Genomic DNA, 13,224 nt, shown 5'->3' on the forward strand with positions numbered 1-13,224 from the left:
CATGCTGTATTGAAGAAGACTAGCGATTGAGAACCTAAACTCATTAATAAAATAGTTTAATCAAGTGAGAAGTAGCGCCATTTTTTAATAGACTTTCTATGCAACCAGTGGAGTTGCCCCCTGCTGGAGATGTAGGTTTAAGGCACTTCTGCATTCAGACCCTTTGAACCCCCCAGGACCCAGTGCGCCCTTCTTCAGTTTGAAGCACTCTGATGAAATGGTTCTCTACACCTACAGCTTAGGGATATTGACTGAACCCACAAACTACATTTTTACAGTATATGTAGTGGAAATGATGTGCTGCCTTGGGAGTTTACCAGTCGTTGTGAATATGCTTAATTAGATGTGGGCTACAGGAAATACTGTTACCAGCCAGCCGGTTACATGCAAAAATCAAAAATCTATTATTAGTGCACCCGCAGCTAATGTAGAACAATATATTATACCTTCAAGAACAATCCTGTAGAAGTGTGTTTGTCTGTTAGTGTGTGTGTGTGTGTGTGTGTGTGTGTGTGTGCTTACTGATGCCGTTGTCTCTGAGGTATCCAGCCAGGCCCTGTCTCTGATACTCTGGATCATTCTCTCTCTTCCATAACTGGTACTGTTCACAGGACAGACCTGCATGCTGAGACTCCCACTGCAGAGACAGTACAGACACATGCATCTACTGGGTGTTCTATTGGTGCCCACCTGTCTTCTTCCTGGTGAAATCAATGCTTAAACTAAATAAGCTGAAGAGGAACTTTATTTCACTAAGTTTAACATTCTAACTATACTATCACACTATTCAGCACTTATTCAGTTAGCTCATATTTTTATAAGGAAACATAAAGTTTCAGTTTAATGTGCACGGCTGTCTATGTGCTGAATGTCCTGGATCCTCAGCAGGTTACTGTCATTGCTGTGTGTTTACAAGATGCATAAACTGCTACCCATGGGTAACAGGTAGATTACTGTAAATTTTGAACTGTCTTCTCCACCTTTAAGATCATTCCTCATTAAGCTGTAGGAGCATTTATACAAAAACAGTGAATAAACTCCTCCTGCAGTAGGCAGCTGCCTCCATGAGCATCTCGTTCAAAACAGGCAAAAAGGGTGGAGGAAAGAGAAGATAATATGTTTAACAAAAACATAAATAGAGAACACAACATGACACCTAATACTTACAGGCTTTTTACATTGAGCACAGAAACTGTTGCGGCACTGAAAACAGGTGACTTTAAGCTGGTCTCCATCATAGATGAACCCATATGAACACTGAGGAGAGGAAACAGGACAATGGAGTATTATTATATCATATAAATACACATGCTTCAAGATAACCTTGTGGTTACAGTTGTCAAAAGTTGACAGTTGACTGAAGAAGAAACTTTTTATACAGCATACAGAATCACCTATTTCAATCTATACGCAGATTAATTGACACTGCTGCTTTAAGTACAATAGAACATTCATTTTTGAAGCCAATTTAAAGGATTGCATTTTTTGCGCTGCCACAAAAAAGAAGAGTCCTTAATGCTTTTGAAGCATGCATAGTTTAAAAAATGTTACTTTATGAAATTTGTTCACCACCATTTTTCTGTTGACAAAGCCAAGAGTAACTCGTCATGTACTCACATGACAGCACCAGAGGAACTTGGGGTCCTTGATCAGCGCCTGCTCTGTCAGCTTCTTATGGAACAGCTCATAGACTTCTGGCTCTAGACACTCTCGCAGCTGAAGCACATAATACAAATACAATACCACCATAGAAATAATACAAGCTAGAAAGGTAAGAAGAACCCAGTCAGCATAGAAATGTAAAACGTTATTTGTAGTAGATGAGCCGAGATGTGCAAAAGCTAGGGGTGGGAAAAATAATCAATTCTTAGATGCATCACGATTCATTGCTCGATTCTGATAAGTTAATAATTGATGGGACGATGGGATAATGGCAAGAAAAAAGAAAAAACACAAAAATGGCCATAAGGAAAATAAATAAATAAATAAATAAATAAATAAAGTTTTGTGTATTTACACATGATCTATTAAGACATCAAATAGAAATTGTTCACAGGAAATAAAATAATTTGGCAAAATAACATAAAGGCTGTTGATCTACTTTATCACATTACATCTGACCACCTCATGTTTCATGTTGTAAGAAGCTGATTCTCCACCTTTAAACACGACTGAGCCTCTGACATGGAAGATCACTGTGAGAGAAGGGGACGTTCACAAGCATTCACAGGTAATTTGCTCCCACTACTTTATCAACATGTGTACTTGGTCCACAGCAATACTGCCAATGGGTCCCAAACCGTTCCAGTAAAGAGTCAATGCTGTAATCTCATTCTTTGTAAATCTTTACAATCATTCCCTGAAAGAACCAAGCAGGCTTGTCTTCTTGCGCGATCCAATTTTTTTCAAAACTTGCCATCTTCACCTTCTGGCTTGCTAGCGCGACGTTTGTTTCCCCAATTGGAGAGAGTTTGACAACGACAACACACAGAGAGAGGAAGGTAATGGACATACTGCGCATGAGTCATGCGCAGTATTGTCAAGAACTTATCCTAAAAATGTACTTTTGTAGTACAGATTAGTGACTGAGGGTGTGGGTAGCCGTTACGCCACTAAACTTTCAGCGCCGCCTATCTCACAAGAACACATTGAACTCTATTACGCCACCCTCTGGTGTGACCGGGCTACAGTAGTATGTTACACCCCCCTCTCTTGGTTCATCTGCTTTCCTACCTGGATATCCAGGGTGGAGAAGTAGCTGTTGAGATGTTCAGGGTCGTTGATGTCTGGCTCCCAGCAGACTGGACACACCATGTCTCTTATGTGTTTGTCCCTTACAGCGATGGTGAAGTGCTGCTGGAAACAACCACAACACACAGAACACTGACACGACGTCAGAGACTGCATCTGAGAGAGAAGAGAGGGAGAGAAAAGTAGGAAAAAGGACTTAAGATCTGCTTTAACACTTGCAAAGCATAAACATTCACTGTCTCACAGTACCTTGCTGTGGGGGAAGACAGAGAGGCAGATGGGACACTCTTTAGCCAGCACTCTTTTGATGAACTCCCTGTCGTGGGACTCTCGCACAGCCTGCACCACATCTTCCAGGGAGTAAGGGGCACTGTGCTCCAGAAGCAGCGACAGTGCCAGCTCACAGCGACCCCAGCTGGGAAGATCGTACACTGCTAGTAACCTCCGACATATATGCTGGTAGAAAAGAACAAAATTATGTAGAAGAACACAACAATGTTAGACTTCACTTATCCTACCAGTTATCCCAGTGTGTTCTTATGCTCTACAAGTGGACTCTTTAAAGCTGCACTCTGTAAGGTTAATGCCCAACAATTCCTGACAATGGACACCTCAAGTGGCATTTATACCATGATCACTTACGAATAGGGCTGGGTATGTTTTGTTTTTCTTCCAATACTGGTGCTAAAGCAATACTTTTGAAAACGGTGCCGGTGCCTGAACTGATACTTAGATAGAAAAAGGAAGAGCATAATACGACAGTTGGCAACATTGAAGAACAGCTTGTTTATTGATAAGGCCATATGGTCAAAATGAAATTATTTATTAAAAATGTAATACCAATAACCTATTTCAGCAGTAAATTCCTGTTAAAAAGACAAAATGACAAGACATTGGGGGGGGGTTATGAATTTCCCAAATGCCAGACTAATAACAAGAAATAAGATGGCTGAACATTGTGAGCGGTGACTGGATGGGCTGATGGACAGTACATGCCTGCTCACACCTGTTTGTCAGGGTGATGGATGTCTACAGGAGGCTCAGGCTTGTCACTCCAAATGTGCTTGTGGAAGGGCTCCAGAAGGGGTCGCTGCAGCAGGGCCAGGGCCCCTCTCACCTCACCACCACTCTGTCTCAGAACCTCATGACAGCGAGCCTCGTCGCTGAAGCCCAGCGTACACAGCTCCTTTACCTGAGAGCGTAACATGAAAAAAATACAATCTCTTGACAAACAATGGAGACTGATGGAATAGCATTGTGCATCTTGTGTGTGTCACCTTGGCAAGTCTGTCCCTCAGAGCTTGCTTGGCAGCTCTCTCGCTTTCGCCCCCTGCCGTCAGCCATGCCTGCTTGGCCTCTACTCTGGACAACTGGACCGCACTTTCTGTTTCTGCAGGGCCCACCTCTTTCCCAGCATCATCAGCAGGTACTTTACAAGACCTGCTCTGTGTAAGAGGAAAGTCAATCAGTAACAGAAAAACACAACGGACACTGACAGTCAGAGGAACTTTCAGTAATGATGTGATATGTCAGGACTTAACAGACTTAGATTGTACTGAGATAAGCCTACTGACTGTGCGCTTTGTTGTAGTCTTGTCAGAAACAGACTGAAGGGAAGATGTTGCCACCAATGTCCTTATCTGGTCTAACAGCAGAGGAAGCTCTGTCTTGAGCCACTTGCATGGTAGAATGCTGCTGTCCCCTGCTACCCTCATGCTTGTATACACCTCCTCAGGACTCACTCCTTTCTTCTCCCCATCCTGACACAGACACAATGGAGAGACACACTAGAATACAGACACTAAGGTTGCTGTCACACCTGAGAAGTTTGGTCCGTTTTAACCTAACTCTGGTGCGGACCAAACCAACCAAACTCTAGTCCACTTGAAAACAGGGTTCTCATTTCACTTTCTAGTCCACAAAAGCAGAGATCTTTAACAGGTGGCCCGGGCCCCTTAGGGGGTCCTCAGAGTTAGTGCAGGTGGCTGCCTAATTTTGTAAAAAGACAATTTGTCTGAAAATTTACAACAATATGAATCCAACATTATAATAGTAAAGATAAATGGATATATTTGTGAAAAAACAAACATTTTATCTACACACTGAGATAAGCCTATTATAGTTACGGTAGCCACTACAGTTAAGATTAAGGATTCACTGTAATGTAATTCACTGTTCCCTTAATGTAGTGACGCAATGACGGGTAATGAAGGTGACTTGCTCTAATCAGTTGAATCAGCTTCAGTCCCTCTTCTTTCATGAGCCTCTGCCTCCAGGAATCCAGGTCTTCAGGAGCGGGTTCTTTGGGTTTGATTGGCAGGGCGGGGACCCGTCTGACAGGGGAGGGAGGGCGGAGCTTTGCAGGCAAGGGTGCGGGCTCTGGACGAGCCAGGTCACACATCTCACACACTGTAGCTGGAGAGTAGTTCAGATACGTACAGAACTGACACACCCACTGGGCAGAGAGATATAGAGGGGCAGAGAGAGAGAGAGAGAGAGAGAGAGAGAGAGAGAGAGAGAGAGAGAAACATTAAGTATAAAAAGCCAAAACATGATCTGCAAATGTTTTTGTGTTAAGTGCACACCCTAAGCTATAATCAATCTTAGTCACAGATAAAGTCACCTAAATGATACAAAACCAAGTGTGTGATTGACCGATTAATCGGAACTCACATGTCAAAGGTTGGAACTCTTCCAACTACAACACCTCCACAAGCCCACACACAGCAAGGCAGTATTTGCTGCTTTGCCTTGTCAAAGGACATGTCATTTGTGTATCTGCCCCGTGAATTGAATCCAATCCAAAATGTAATGTGTTCCTCCTTGGCTACACCTTTCCGTCAAGTTTCATGACAATTCGGATTAGTAGTTTTTCCATCTACCTGCTGACAACAAACTGACAAATGGACAAACCAAATGGGCTTTGGCAATTACTTGTATTTTCCAATTGTCTAATCGTCCAAACAATTGGACTGAATGTTGAGTACGGCACCTTACCGTGGTAGTTAATCTAAAATGAGAAGAAAAAAAGTAAAAAAAGCAAAAAAATGAAGAACAAAATCAACTGATGGAGGTCTGGAGACCTTCGTCCTTCAAGGAACCTTGTAAAGAAGCTTGTCAGCAGACGGCTCAAGTCTGGGATTGATGTGTTTATCTTGTAGCAGCCATAAACACAGGTCGGGTGAAGCGAGGATTCATTTTCTGAGCTGTTGCCGCAAGGAACAGTTTCACTCTTGCTCTAACTCCCACTGAAGGCTACGTGAGAGACTGATTTAAAAAGGACATGTTCTCAGAAAGAGAGCTTTTCTGTGGTAGTACTGCAAAGTACAATATTACCATCTTAATCAATCCCATCCAAAAGCACCACGCAAATTCAATGTATTAGATCTATGTTATTTTGTCTTAGTTAGGAAAGTAATGTTTAGTTAGGAAAGTCTGGCGCTTTGTAGTTTATTATTAACGGAATCGGGCTTGGGACAGAAAAAGTCAGATTGGCACATCCCTATTTCGAATATCTGTCTCACACAAGGAGAAAAGCTAGTTCAAATGGGCTGTTATGTTAAAGTAGTTATTCCTTTTAAAATTAGAAGTTGCAGATCTTTTGTGTTCCAGCCTTTGTTAACAATCTGCTGCTTTGTTTGAATGTTGACGACTATGACCACAATTGATGTGGAAATATAAGAGTTTGATGGTGTTGGTGCCAGCGACCGATGTGCACAATACCGAGGCCCTCACCTTCTTCAAGCTTGAGTGCCGTTTTCAGTAGTTTTTCTGTAAAGTCAAGGCTGTTCTCCTTTCCTTCAGATCGATCCGTCCTCAACTTCACTGCACACTTCTCTTATTCCGCCTGCATCAACCCCTGGTTGTGCTGCTAGCTGCCTTCACATTTTTATTACGCTAATGCTTGCAGTGAGTGAGAAATTCAGAGCAGAGGCACCACATGTTAACACTTTGGATTATGGACGCCTTACTTGTCTGGGGCTGGAATTCCCAGATGTGGGTTTGATCAGATGTGGGTATGATCATATTGATACATTGAATTAAAAAAGTCAAGTAGTGCTAAGCACTGATTTGGCGGTATGTACAAAAATGATATAATTAATGAATAATAATAACACCCACAGACACCCACACCCACCTGGCTGTCAGGGTCACCAGGCATGCCCAGTACTGGTGCCGGTGGTCTGGGGGGGGTGATTGGTGGGTGTGATGGAGTCACTGGAGGTCGTGTAGCCAAACGAGGTCTTTCACACACTTCACACAAAATACTGCTGGCTGCATTCACCATGGTACAGCTCTTACACTGCCAGTCTAAGAAAACACATTAACACACAGACACAGCTAATTCAAGTCACATATCAAGTATTCATCAGTAACAATCATGTCAATCAGAAGAGTAATTTCTTAATCAAATGAGGTCCCCTAGTAATGTTAGTCTCATTTAATTTTCACATACATGCTGATGGTTGAAGCTGTACTTGGGCCTAAAATTAAAAAAAAAGTATTGCTTTCACAATTTAATTACAAACATTGAAATCATCATGATATACTGACTACAATGCATACTTCAATTAATACATCATTATTTCAAGTCAACGAGCCTAACAACTTTCTCCAAGGGGACAGCAGGAGTAATAAGTGAAGGGTAGCTGCCGTAGATTTATCTGCTTTTATCTCAGTTTCTATTTCACGCAGGAAATTACAAAGTGTTGTAGAATGAAGTTTGCGTGATTGGATACTAGACTGATTGGGACACTGAGGCTGAGGAATGCACCAAGAGACATTAACTGACGGACCAGTGACGGTGGAAGGCTGAGATTCGTCTACTTTAGAGCTGATCAATTCCAGGCGAGGGCGCTCACACGCCTCACACAGCACTTCCTGGACGGGGTTGACTTTAGAGCAGTGGAGGCAACACCAGGCGGAAGACCTGCAACATGGGAGGAGGGACTGTTACACTGCAAGTGAATATCGAGTGAATGTACTGTACACCCATACACGTTGGTTTTTTTCACACACTTAGCTTAGTCATCCTAGCACTTGGTTCTAACAGTTTGACTTCTACTATGTCTAAACTGTCACTACAGTTTGCTGCTATCAGCTTTAACTTTGACCATAGCAATGATAGTCAACTACAGAAGTTGATTGGTTGAATTTGGTTGGGACAAATGAAATAAACTGATTTGATCAACAGGGAAACAACAACAACAGATCTGCACCTAACCACAAACGGCAGAAGCGGGCAGCTGAGCAGAAAAGAAAGTGACTCCTCAAGTCAGTGATGCCGACACTAAATTCCTAAACTGTTGTTTCATACTGACTGACAAGTAGTCAGAACCAGCACTGGCTATGGGCCAATGGGATCAGAGTTTAGCCATTTCATATTGCCTCACCCTTGACTGTTTCTGTTTTTAGATGACGAGGATGATGATGATGATGATGAGGAGGATGAGACAGCTGTTCGACGGTGGTTAGCCCTCTCAGGGTAGGAGTGGTACAGTCTGTCACATTCTGAGCAGAGTCCCAGGAGGCAGGTGAGGCAGTGGGCAGAGATACGGAATATTCCACAGATAGTGCAGTTCTCTGGAACAGAGATAACAATTTACTGTACCAACTAAAGTCACATTTTCTACTATAATCTATGCCAATTCACAAATATATCATCACAATATCAACAACCCCCCCTCTTGCTGTGAGATAACAGTGCTAACCACTGCAGCACCGTGCCCTTGAGGCTGGTTTATAGTAGTATGTAGTCTCCACGCTGAGCCTACGGCATAGCCCACATAAGCGGCCTACAAAGTTGTGAGGATTAAACTTGTGCGCTGGTGTGTCTGCGTAGTTCTAGCGTATCTCTTTAAAAGAATAGTAGAGCCGGTGTGTGTGTATACGTGGGGAGTGTGTGGTAGACCCAGTATGTAGTACAGGGAATCAGAGGGTGACGGGGATTAGAGCGAGGGCCGACTTTACCAGTGTTGTTAGAGAAATAAAGTGTCTCCCCTGTGCTGTCTGAACACAGGCAAAGCGCTGTAGCAGGAAAAGCTTACCCTCTCCTTGTTTTCATGTTGTTCACAGAGAGTTCAGCTAAGCCGACCAATCGTAGTCATTGCGGTCTGCGTCGCTGTCATGAAGTTACATTTCTGGGGAGGTACACGTCAGGCTACATACAGTATGTCCCTAGGAACGTACCTACAGCGTAGGTTTAACGCAGAACCATGAATCAAGCTGAAGTAGGGAGTTGGTATTAACACTGGGGGAATGATACATCATCAATCAATACATTTAAAAAAACAACAACAACTAGTAAGCAAAAATCACTTGATTTGAAAGGGATAATTGTGTGTGTGTGTGTGTGTGTGTGTGTGTGTGTGTGTGTGTGTGTGTGTGTAATTGCATGCAGTCTGTCGATAAATAGACACACACTGTGAACACGCACAGATAAACGCATAGCTAAGTAGTCAAAGCATTAAAATAGTGCTTTCTCTCCTCACCTGGGTGTTTTTTTGAAGAAGTGGGAAAGACCTGAATGGATCTGAGACTTTGGTGGTTGGAGGACAGGGACTGGCCATGACTGTTCTCCCTGGAGGAGTGATGGTGGAGGGGGAAGGCTAGAGACTTGGTCTGACCGTCTGAACGGTATGAAGGGGAGGAGAAGTGGCAGACCACAGTGTCAGTGTTGAGACCCACATCCTGAGAGGAGAGAAGAGAAGAGTGGGGGAAAAGCTGACGTGAAGAATTGGCATTACATCACCACGTCAACATAAACCTCAAAATAAGACATGGTTCTATTCAGTGTATCGCAATACTAATACCAGATACACTGGCTTTATTAGACAAAGCTCTCCTTGCCAGTGGAAGGATTTTAAGAAGTTATAACCTTTTTAGTATCGAATTCCCTTTCTCCCTTCACTGCAGGTCAACAGGAAACACTGTCCAGGAAAACATTAAGAGGCAATTTTATACTAAGAAGACTTATTACTTTGGAAGATTTACTTTGATACTTTTCAACACATTTTTTCACAAAACAAGGATTTTAAGCCAATGAAAGAGGATATTAAATGAAAGAGAGACGGAGCAGGGACCTCCTATTACTTACTGTATATTGTAATAAATTAAGTTGCATAAATAAACTTTGCCTACAATAACTTGTAGAGAGGCCTAAAGCCTATATAAATACATTTTATTAATGCATAGAATACTAAGCCCTTAAAATACCTTGTGTCTTAGCGTAGGAAGGATTCTCTCATAGAACTCAGGGTGGGGATGAGCATCCTGTGATCAGATTAAATAAATTATCATTAAAGCTTTTTATTTTAAGTCAAGAAAAAGACACAATTCACTACACATATACGTATAAGGATACCAGACCAGTGGCTTGGAATAAAGAGGCTTACAATTATAAAATCACCATTTAAGCTCCTACAACTTTCTTCTTCAATGATTACAATAATTTCACACACACACACACACACACACACACACACACACACACACACACACACACACACACACACACACACACACACACACACACACACACACACACACACACACACACACACACACACACACACACACACACACACACACACACACACACACACACCTTAATAAGCATTTCCAGTTCCATCCTCAGACTCATCACTTCGAGTGTTACTGCAGAAACTCGGCCCACATCAGGATCTGTGATGTCGTCGGGGAAGCTGAGCCCATCTGGCTGCTGATTGGAGTAACCATAGAGACAGAGCACTGCTCGTCCTCCCTGGGAGCGGAAAGAACAAACAGGATGTAATGTGAACTCACCACTTTTTTTGATAACTACTAGGTGCCTAATATAGAGTTCTGTCAGTCAATACGGGAAATCAATCCTTGGGGTCAAGAGTAAAAAGGACTACGAATTAAGAGAAAATTGTAAGAGTTTGGATCAGCATAAAGACAAGTTCAGGGCCTGTTGACAATGACTACTCTGTGCCAAATGGAGGCATGAGTGAAAAAAATGAATATGCTTATATCTCTACTAACTATTTTCTATACTATATTTGTAATACCGCCTGTCAGGCAATATTGTAGACAAATACAGACAATTAGTACAATAGATGCCACCAATGTGTCATGAAGGCTTGCATGTAAACATTTACACAGTTGTCTGTTCTTTGTATTTACTTTATTTTGATCCCTAGTACCCTTTTATAGATCACCTGTAATACTGTACTGTAATGTGTTTTTGTGTTACCTGAATTGCATCAACGGTGGCCCTGAACACTGGGTTGTTGTGTTTCACAGTTCTCCAGTACTTAGGCCTGTTGGGGTTGGTCAAATTACAGCCATACTTTTCTAGGATGTTCAATGCTGTAGACAAGCGCTGGAGAGATGCCAGGGTCTGAAGGAGAAACACACAGAACACAACATTTGTCTTACAAGCCACTGGATGGATGTCACATATGTACTTCCAGGTGGAGATTTTGTGCACTTTGTTCTCTCTCACCTCCTTCCTGTTGATGCCGAAGCTGTTTTCTATGACCATGGTCTCGGCGGCGATGTGGCAGTATTTGGAGCAGGGCGGTAAGGGCAGATTCGCCATCGCCATCACCCCAACCCGCACCTCCACCACTTTGCCACCAGTGTACAGACACACTTCAGCCAGACTCCGCACCTCTTGCAGCTGCTCCGACAGAGATGGCATTCTACACACACACACACACGCACACACACACACACACACAGACACACACACACACACACAAGGGGTTGGTGCGTGGAAACCCAGAAGGAAGGGAGAGGGGACGGGATGACGATGAGGGAGGGGCAAGCTAGTCTTGTTTTGTTTGAAAATACTTTGAACGTCAACAATAAGTATCATCACCCAACATCGCTTAGAGCACCTTTAAAAGAGAGGTGCACTATTTAATTGGAGCAGTGTGCAGCTGCAAATTTGAAAACATTAAACTTAGGAAGAGCAGAGCTTAAAAAACATGCTACTTTGTAATGAAGTCTTTATAATATATGCAGGTACCAACTGGACCATGTGCACTCATGATTTAACACGGAAAGGGGCCCTTTTTTTTTCTTCTTCAATGCAATCTCTTAATTTTGATATTTGACATTTTACACCAGTCAAAGCCACTGCAATGGACCTTTTCCACAGCAGACATTTTTGACTTGACATAGTAGGACAAGCACAGCTGAAATTAATCACCTAAACGATGGCTCAATTCCATCAAGTGTCCCAGAAAGCTATTTCAGTGAGTCAGCATGCACAACACCACGGCCTCTCCTAAGTGGAATGCAGCCATCATTAACGGTTTTAAATACACCTGTGCTTTAACTCCCATGATATGTCAAAATGTCTGCCGTGAAAAAGTTCTATGCTGGACTTGTTACAGAATTACCTGCTGCACTACATGGATGTGGACGTCAATTAAATACTGTGCAGCAGGTTAAATAACAAGTGACACGTCGAAAATATCAATAGCGTGCTTCTGAATCTGTGAACATGCTAACGTTAACTTGTAAACACGTATCGTTAGCTAACAAATGCAAGGTTTTAACGTTAGCCTAAAGACGACACGTTGTCCCACCTGAGACCTTTCTTTAACGGTCTATGCCTGGGACTCACGCGCAGCCATGCTAACAGGATATCCGGTGTGACCAGGAGTGTGTGGTCGGTATAGGCTGGTGTTGCTGCCATTATGCATTTCTTTAACTGTCTACGGTTGCTGCCTACCTACCTTTTGGTCTGCGGGAACACAACGGTGAAAAGGCGGAGATGCTCTAGTCTATGCGGTCCCCTCCTTCAGCACGCTGACTGACTTCATTCACACCAAGCTGCAGTCTCCTAGACAACGCAATGTAAGGTGGTCAGTGTTACAGTAACATATTTGTCTACCGGGGACTTAAAATCTACTTTGACTCCAGAACCAGGACCAGTGTAGAATCCATAGATGGATATTCCCAATGAACACACAACGGCCTCTCCCGTCGACCTGGTGCAAAACATGTGTCGCAGTGTAGGTGACGTCACCCATTGCTTTCTGAACGGACGTTTTGTATAAATAAAGATATCAATTTTAGCTGTAAATTCGCTACATTTACCTATTATTCATGTGTTTAGCTGAACAGTAGATGGTTGAAACGCAAATATGATAGGTATTCATTTTACAGTTGACCATAAAAGGTCAACTGTAGCCTAGGTTGTAGGCTATACAAATTCATAAATGTTAGAACTGTTATTTCCAAAAAAATCAAATTATGACTATATTTTAAATTAAGCTAGTCCTTTTTTTTTAATTCCATTACAAATATAGGCCTATCTTATTCATTCTAATTTAAATTCTAATTAAGATTATGAAATGTTTTCAACTCAATCAAAATTATCTTTTTATTGGTTAATTGTCCATGTCTTTAGTTACACCACCTTCGTTTGAGTAAATTAGACACCACAGTACCATTACACTGGGTACTGTGAGTCAGGAG

At 42.4% G+C, this 13,224-nt stretch overlaps 1 protein-coding gene across 1 annotated transcript in view; it reads right to left on the reverse strand.

Annotated features, from left to right (window-relative positions):
• LOC117954589 (E3 ubiquitin-protein ligase RNF31) overlaps positions 1–12,772 on the reverse strand; it is a 16,365-nt gene extending 3,593 nt beyond the window's left edge. The window contains exons 1-18 of the mRNA XM_034888508.1: positions 12,480–12,772; positions 11,237–11,435; positions 10,985–11,131; positions 10,358–10,513; positions 9,967–10,023; positions 9,243–9,441; positions 8,145–8,334; positions 7,548–7,681; positions 6,890–7,062; positions 4,973–5,206; positions 4,326–4,511; positions 4,029–4,196; positions 3,758–3,943; positions 3,001–3,207; positions 2,734–2,907; positions 1,618–1,716; positions 1,168–1,257; positions 523–637 (exon numbers count right to left, since the gene is read on the reverse strand). Coding sequence (XP_034744399.1) covers positions 523–637; positions 1,168–1,257; positions 1,618–1,716; positions 2,734–2,907; positions 3,001–3,207; positions 3,758–3,943; positions 4,029–4,196; positions 4,326–4,511; positions 4,973–5,206; positions 6,890–7,062; positions 7,548–7,681; positions 8,145–8,334; positions 9,243–9,441; positions 9,967–10,023; positions 10,358–10,513; positions 10,985–11,131; positions 11,237–11,434 — 2,713 coding nt within the window. The 5' untranslated portion in view covers position 11,435; positions 12,480–12,772. The remainder of the gene's footprint in view (positions 1–522; positions 638–1,167; positions 1,258–1,617; positions 1,717–2,733; positions 2,908–3,000; positions 3,208–3,757; positions 3,944–4,028; positions 4,197–4,325; positions 4,512–4,972; positions 5,207–6,889; positions 7,063–7,547; positions 7,682–8,144; positions 8,335–9,242; positions 9,442–9,966; positions 10,024–10,357; positions 10,514–10,984; positions 11,132–11,236; positions 11,436–12,479) is intronic.
• Positions 12,773–13,224: the final 452 nt, after the last annotated feature.

Source organism: Etheostoma cragini, chromosome 12, assembly GCF_013103735.1.
Source record: "Etheostoma cragini isolate CJK2018 chromosome 12, CSU_Ecrag_1.0, whole genome shotgun sequence".
Taxonomy (NCBI): domain Eukaryota; kingdom Metazoa; phylum Chordata; class Actinopteri; order Perciformes; family Percidae; genus Etheostoma; species Etheostoma cragini.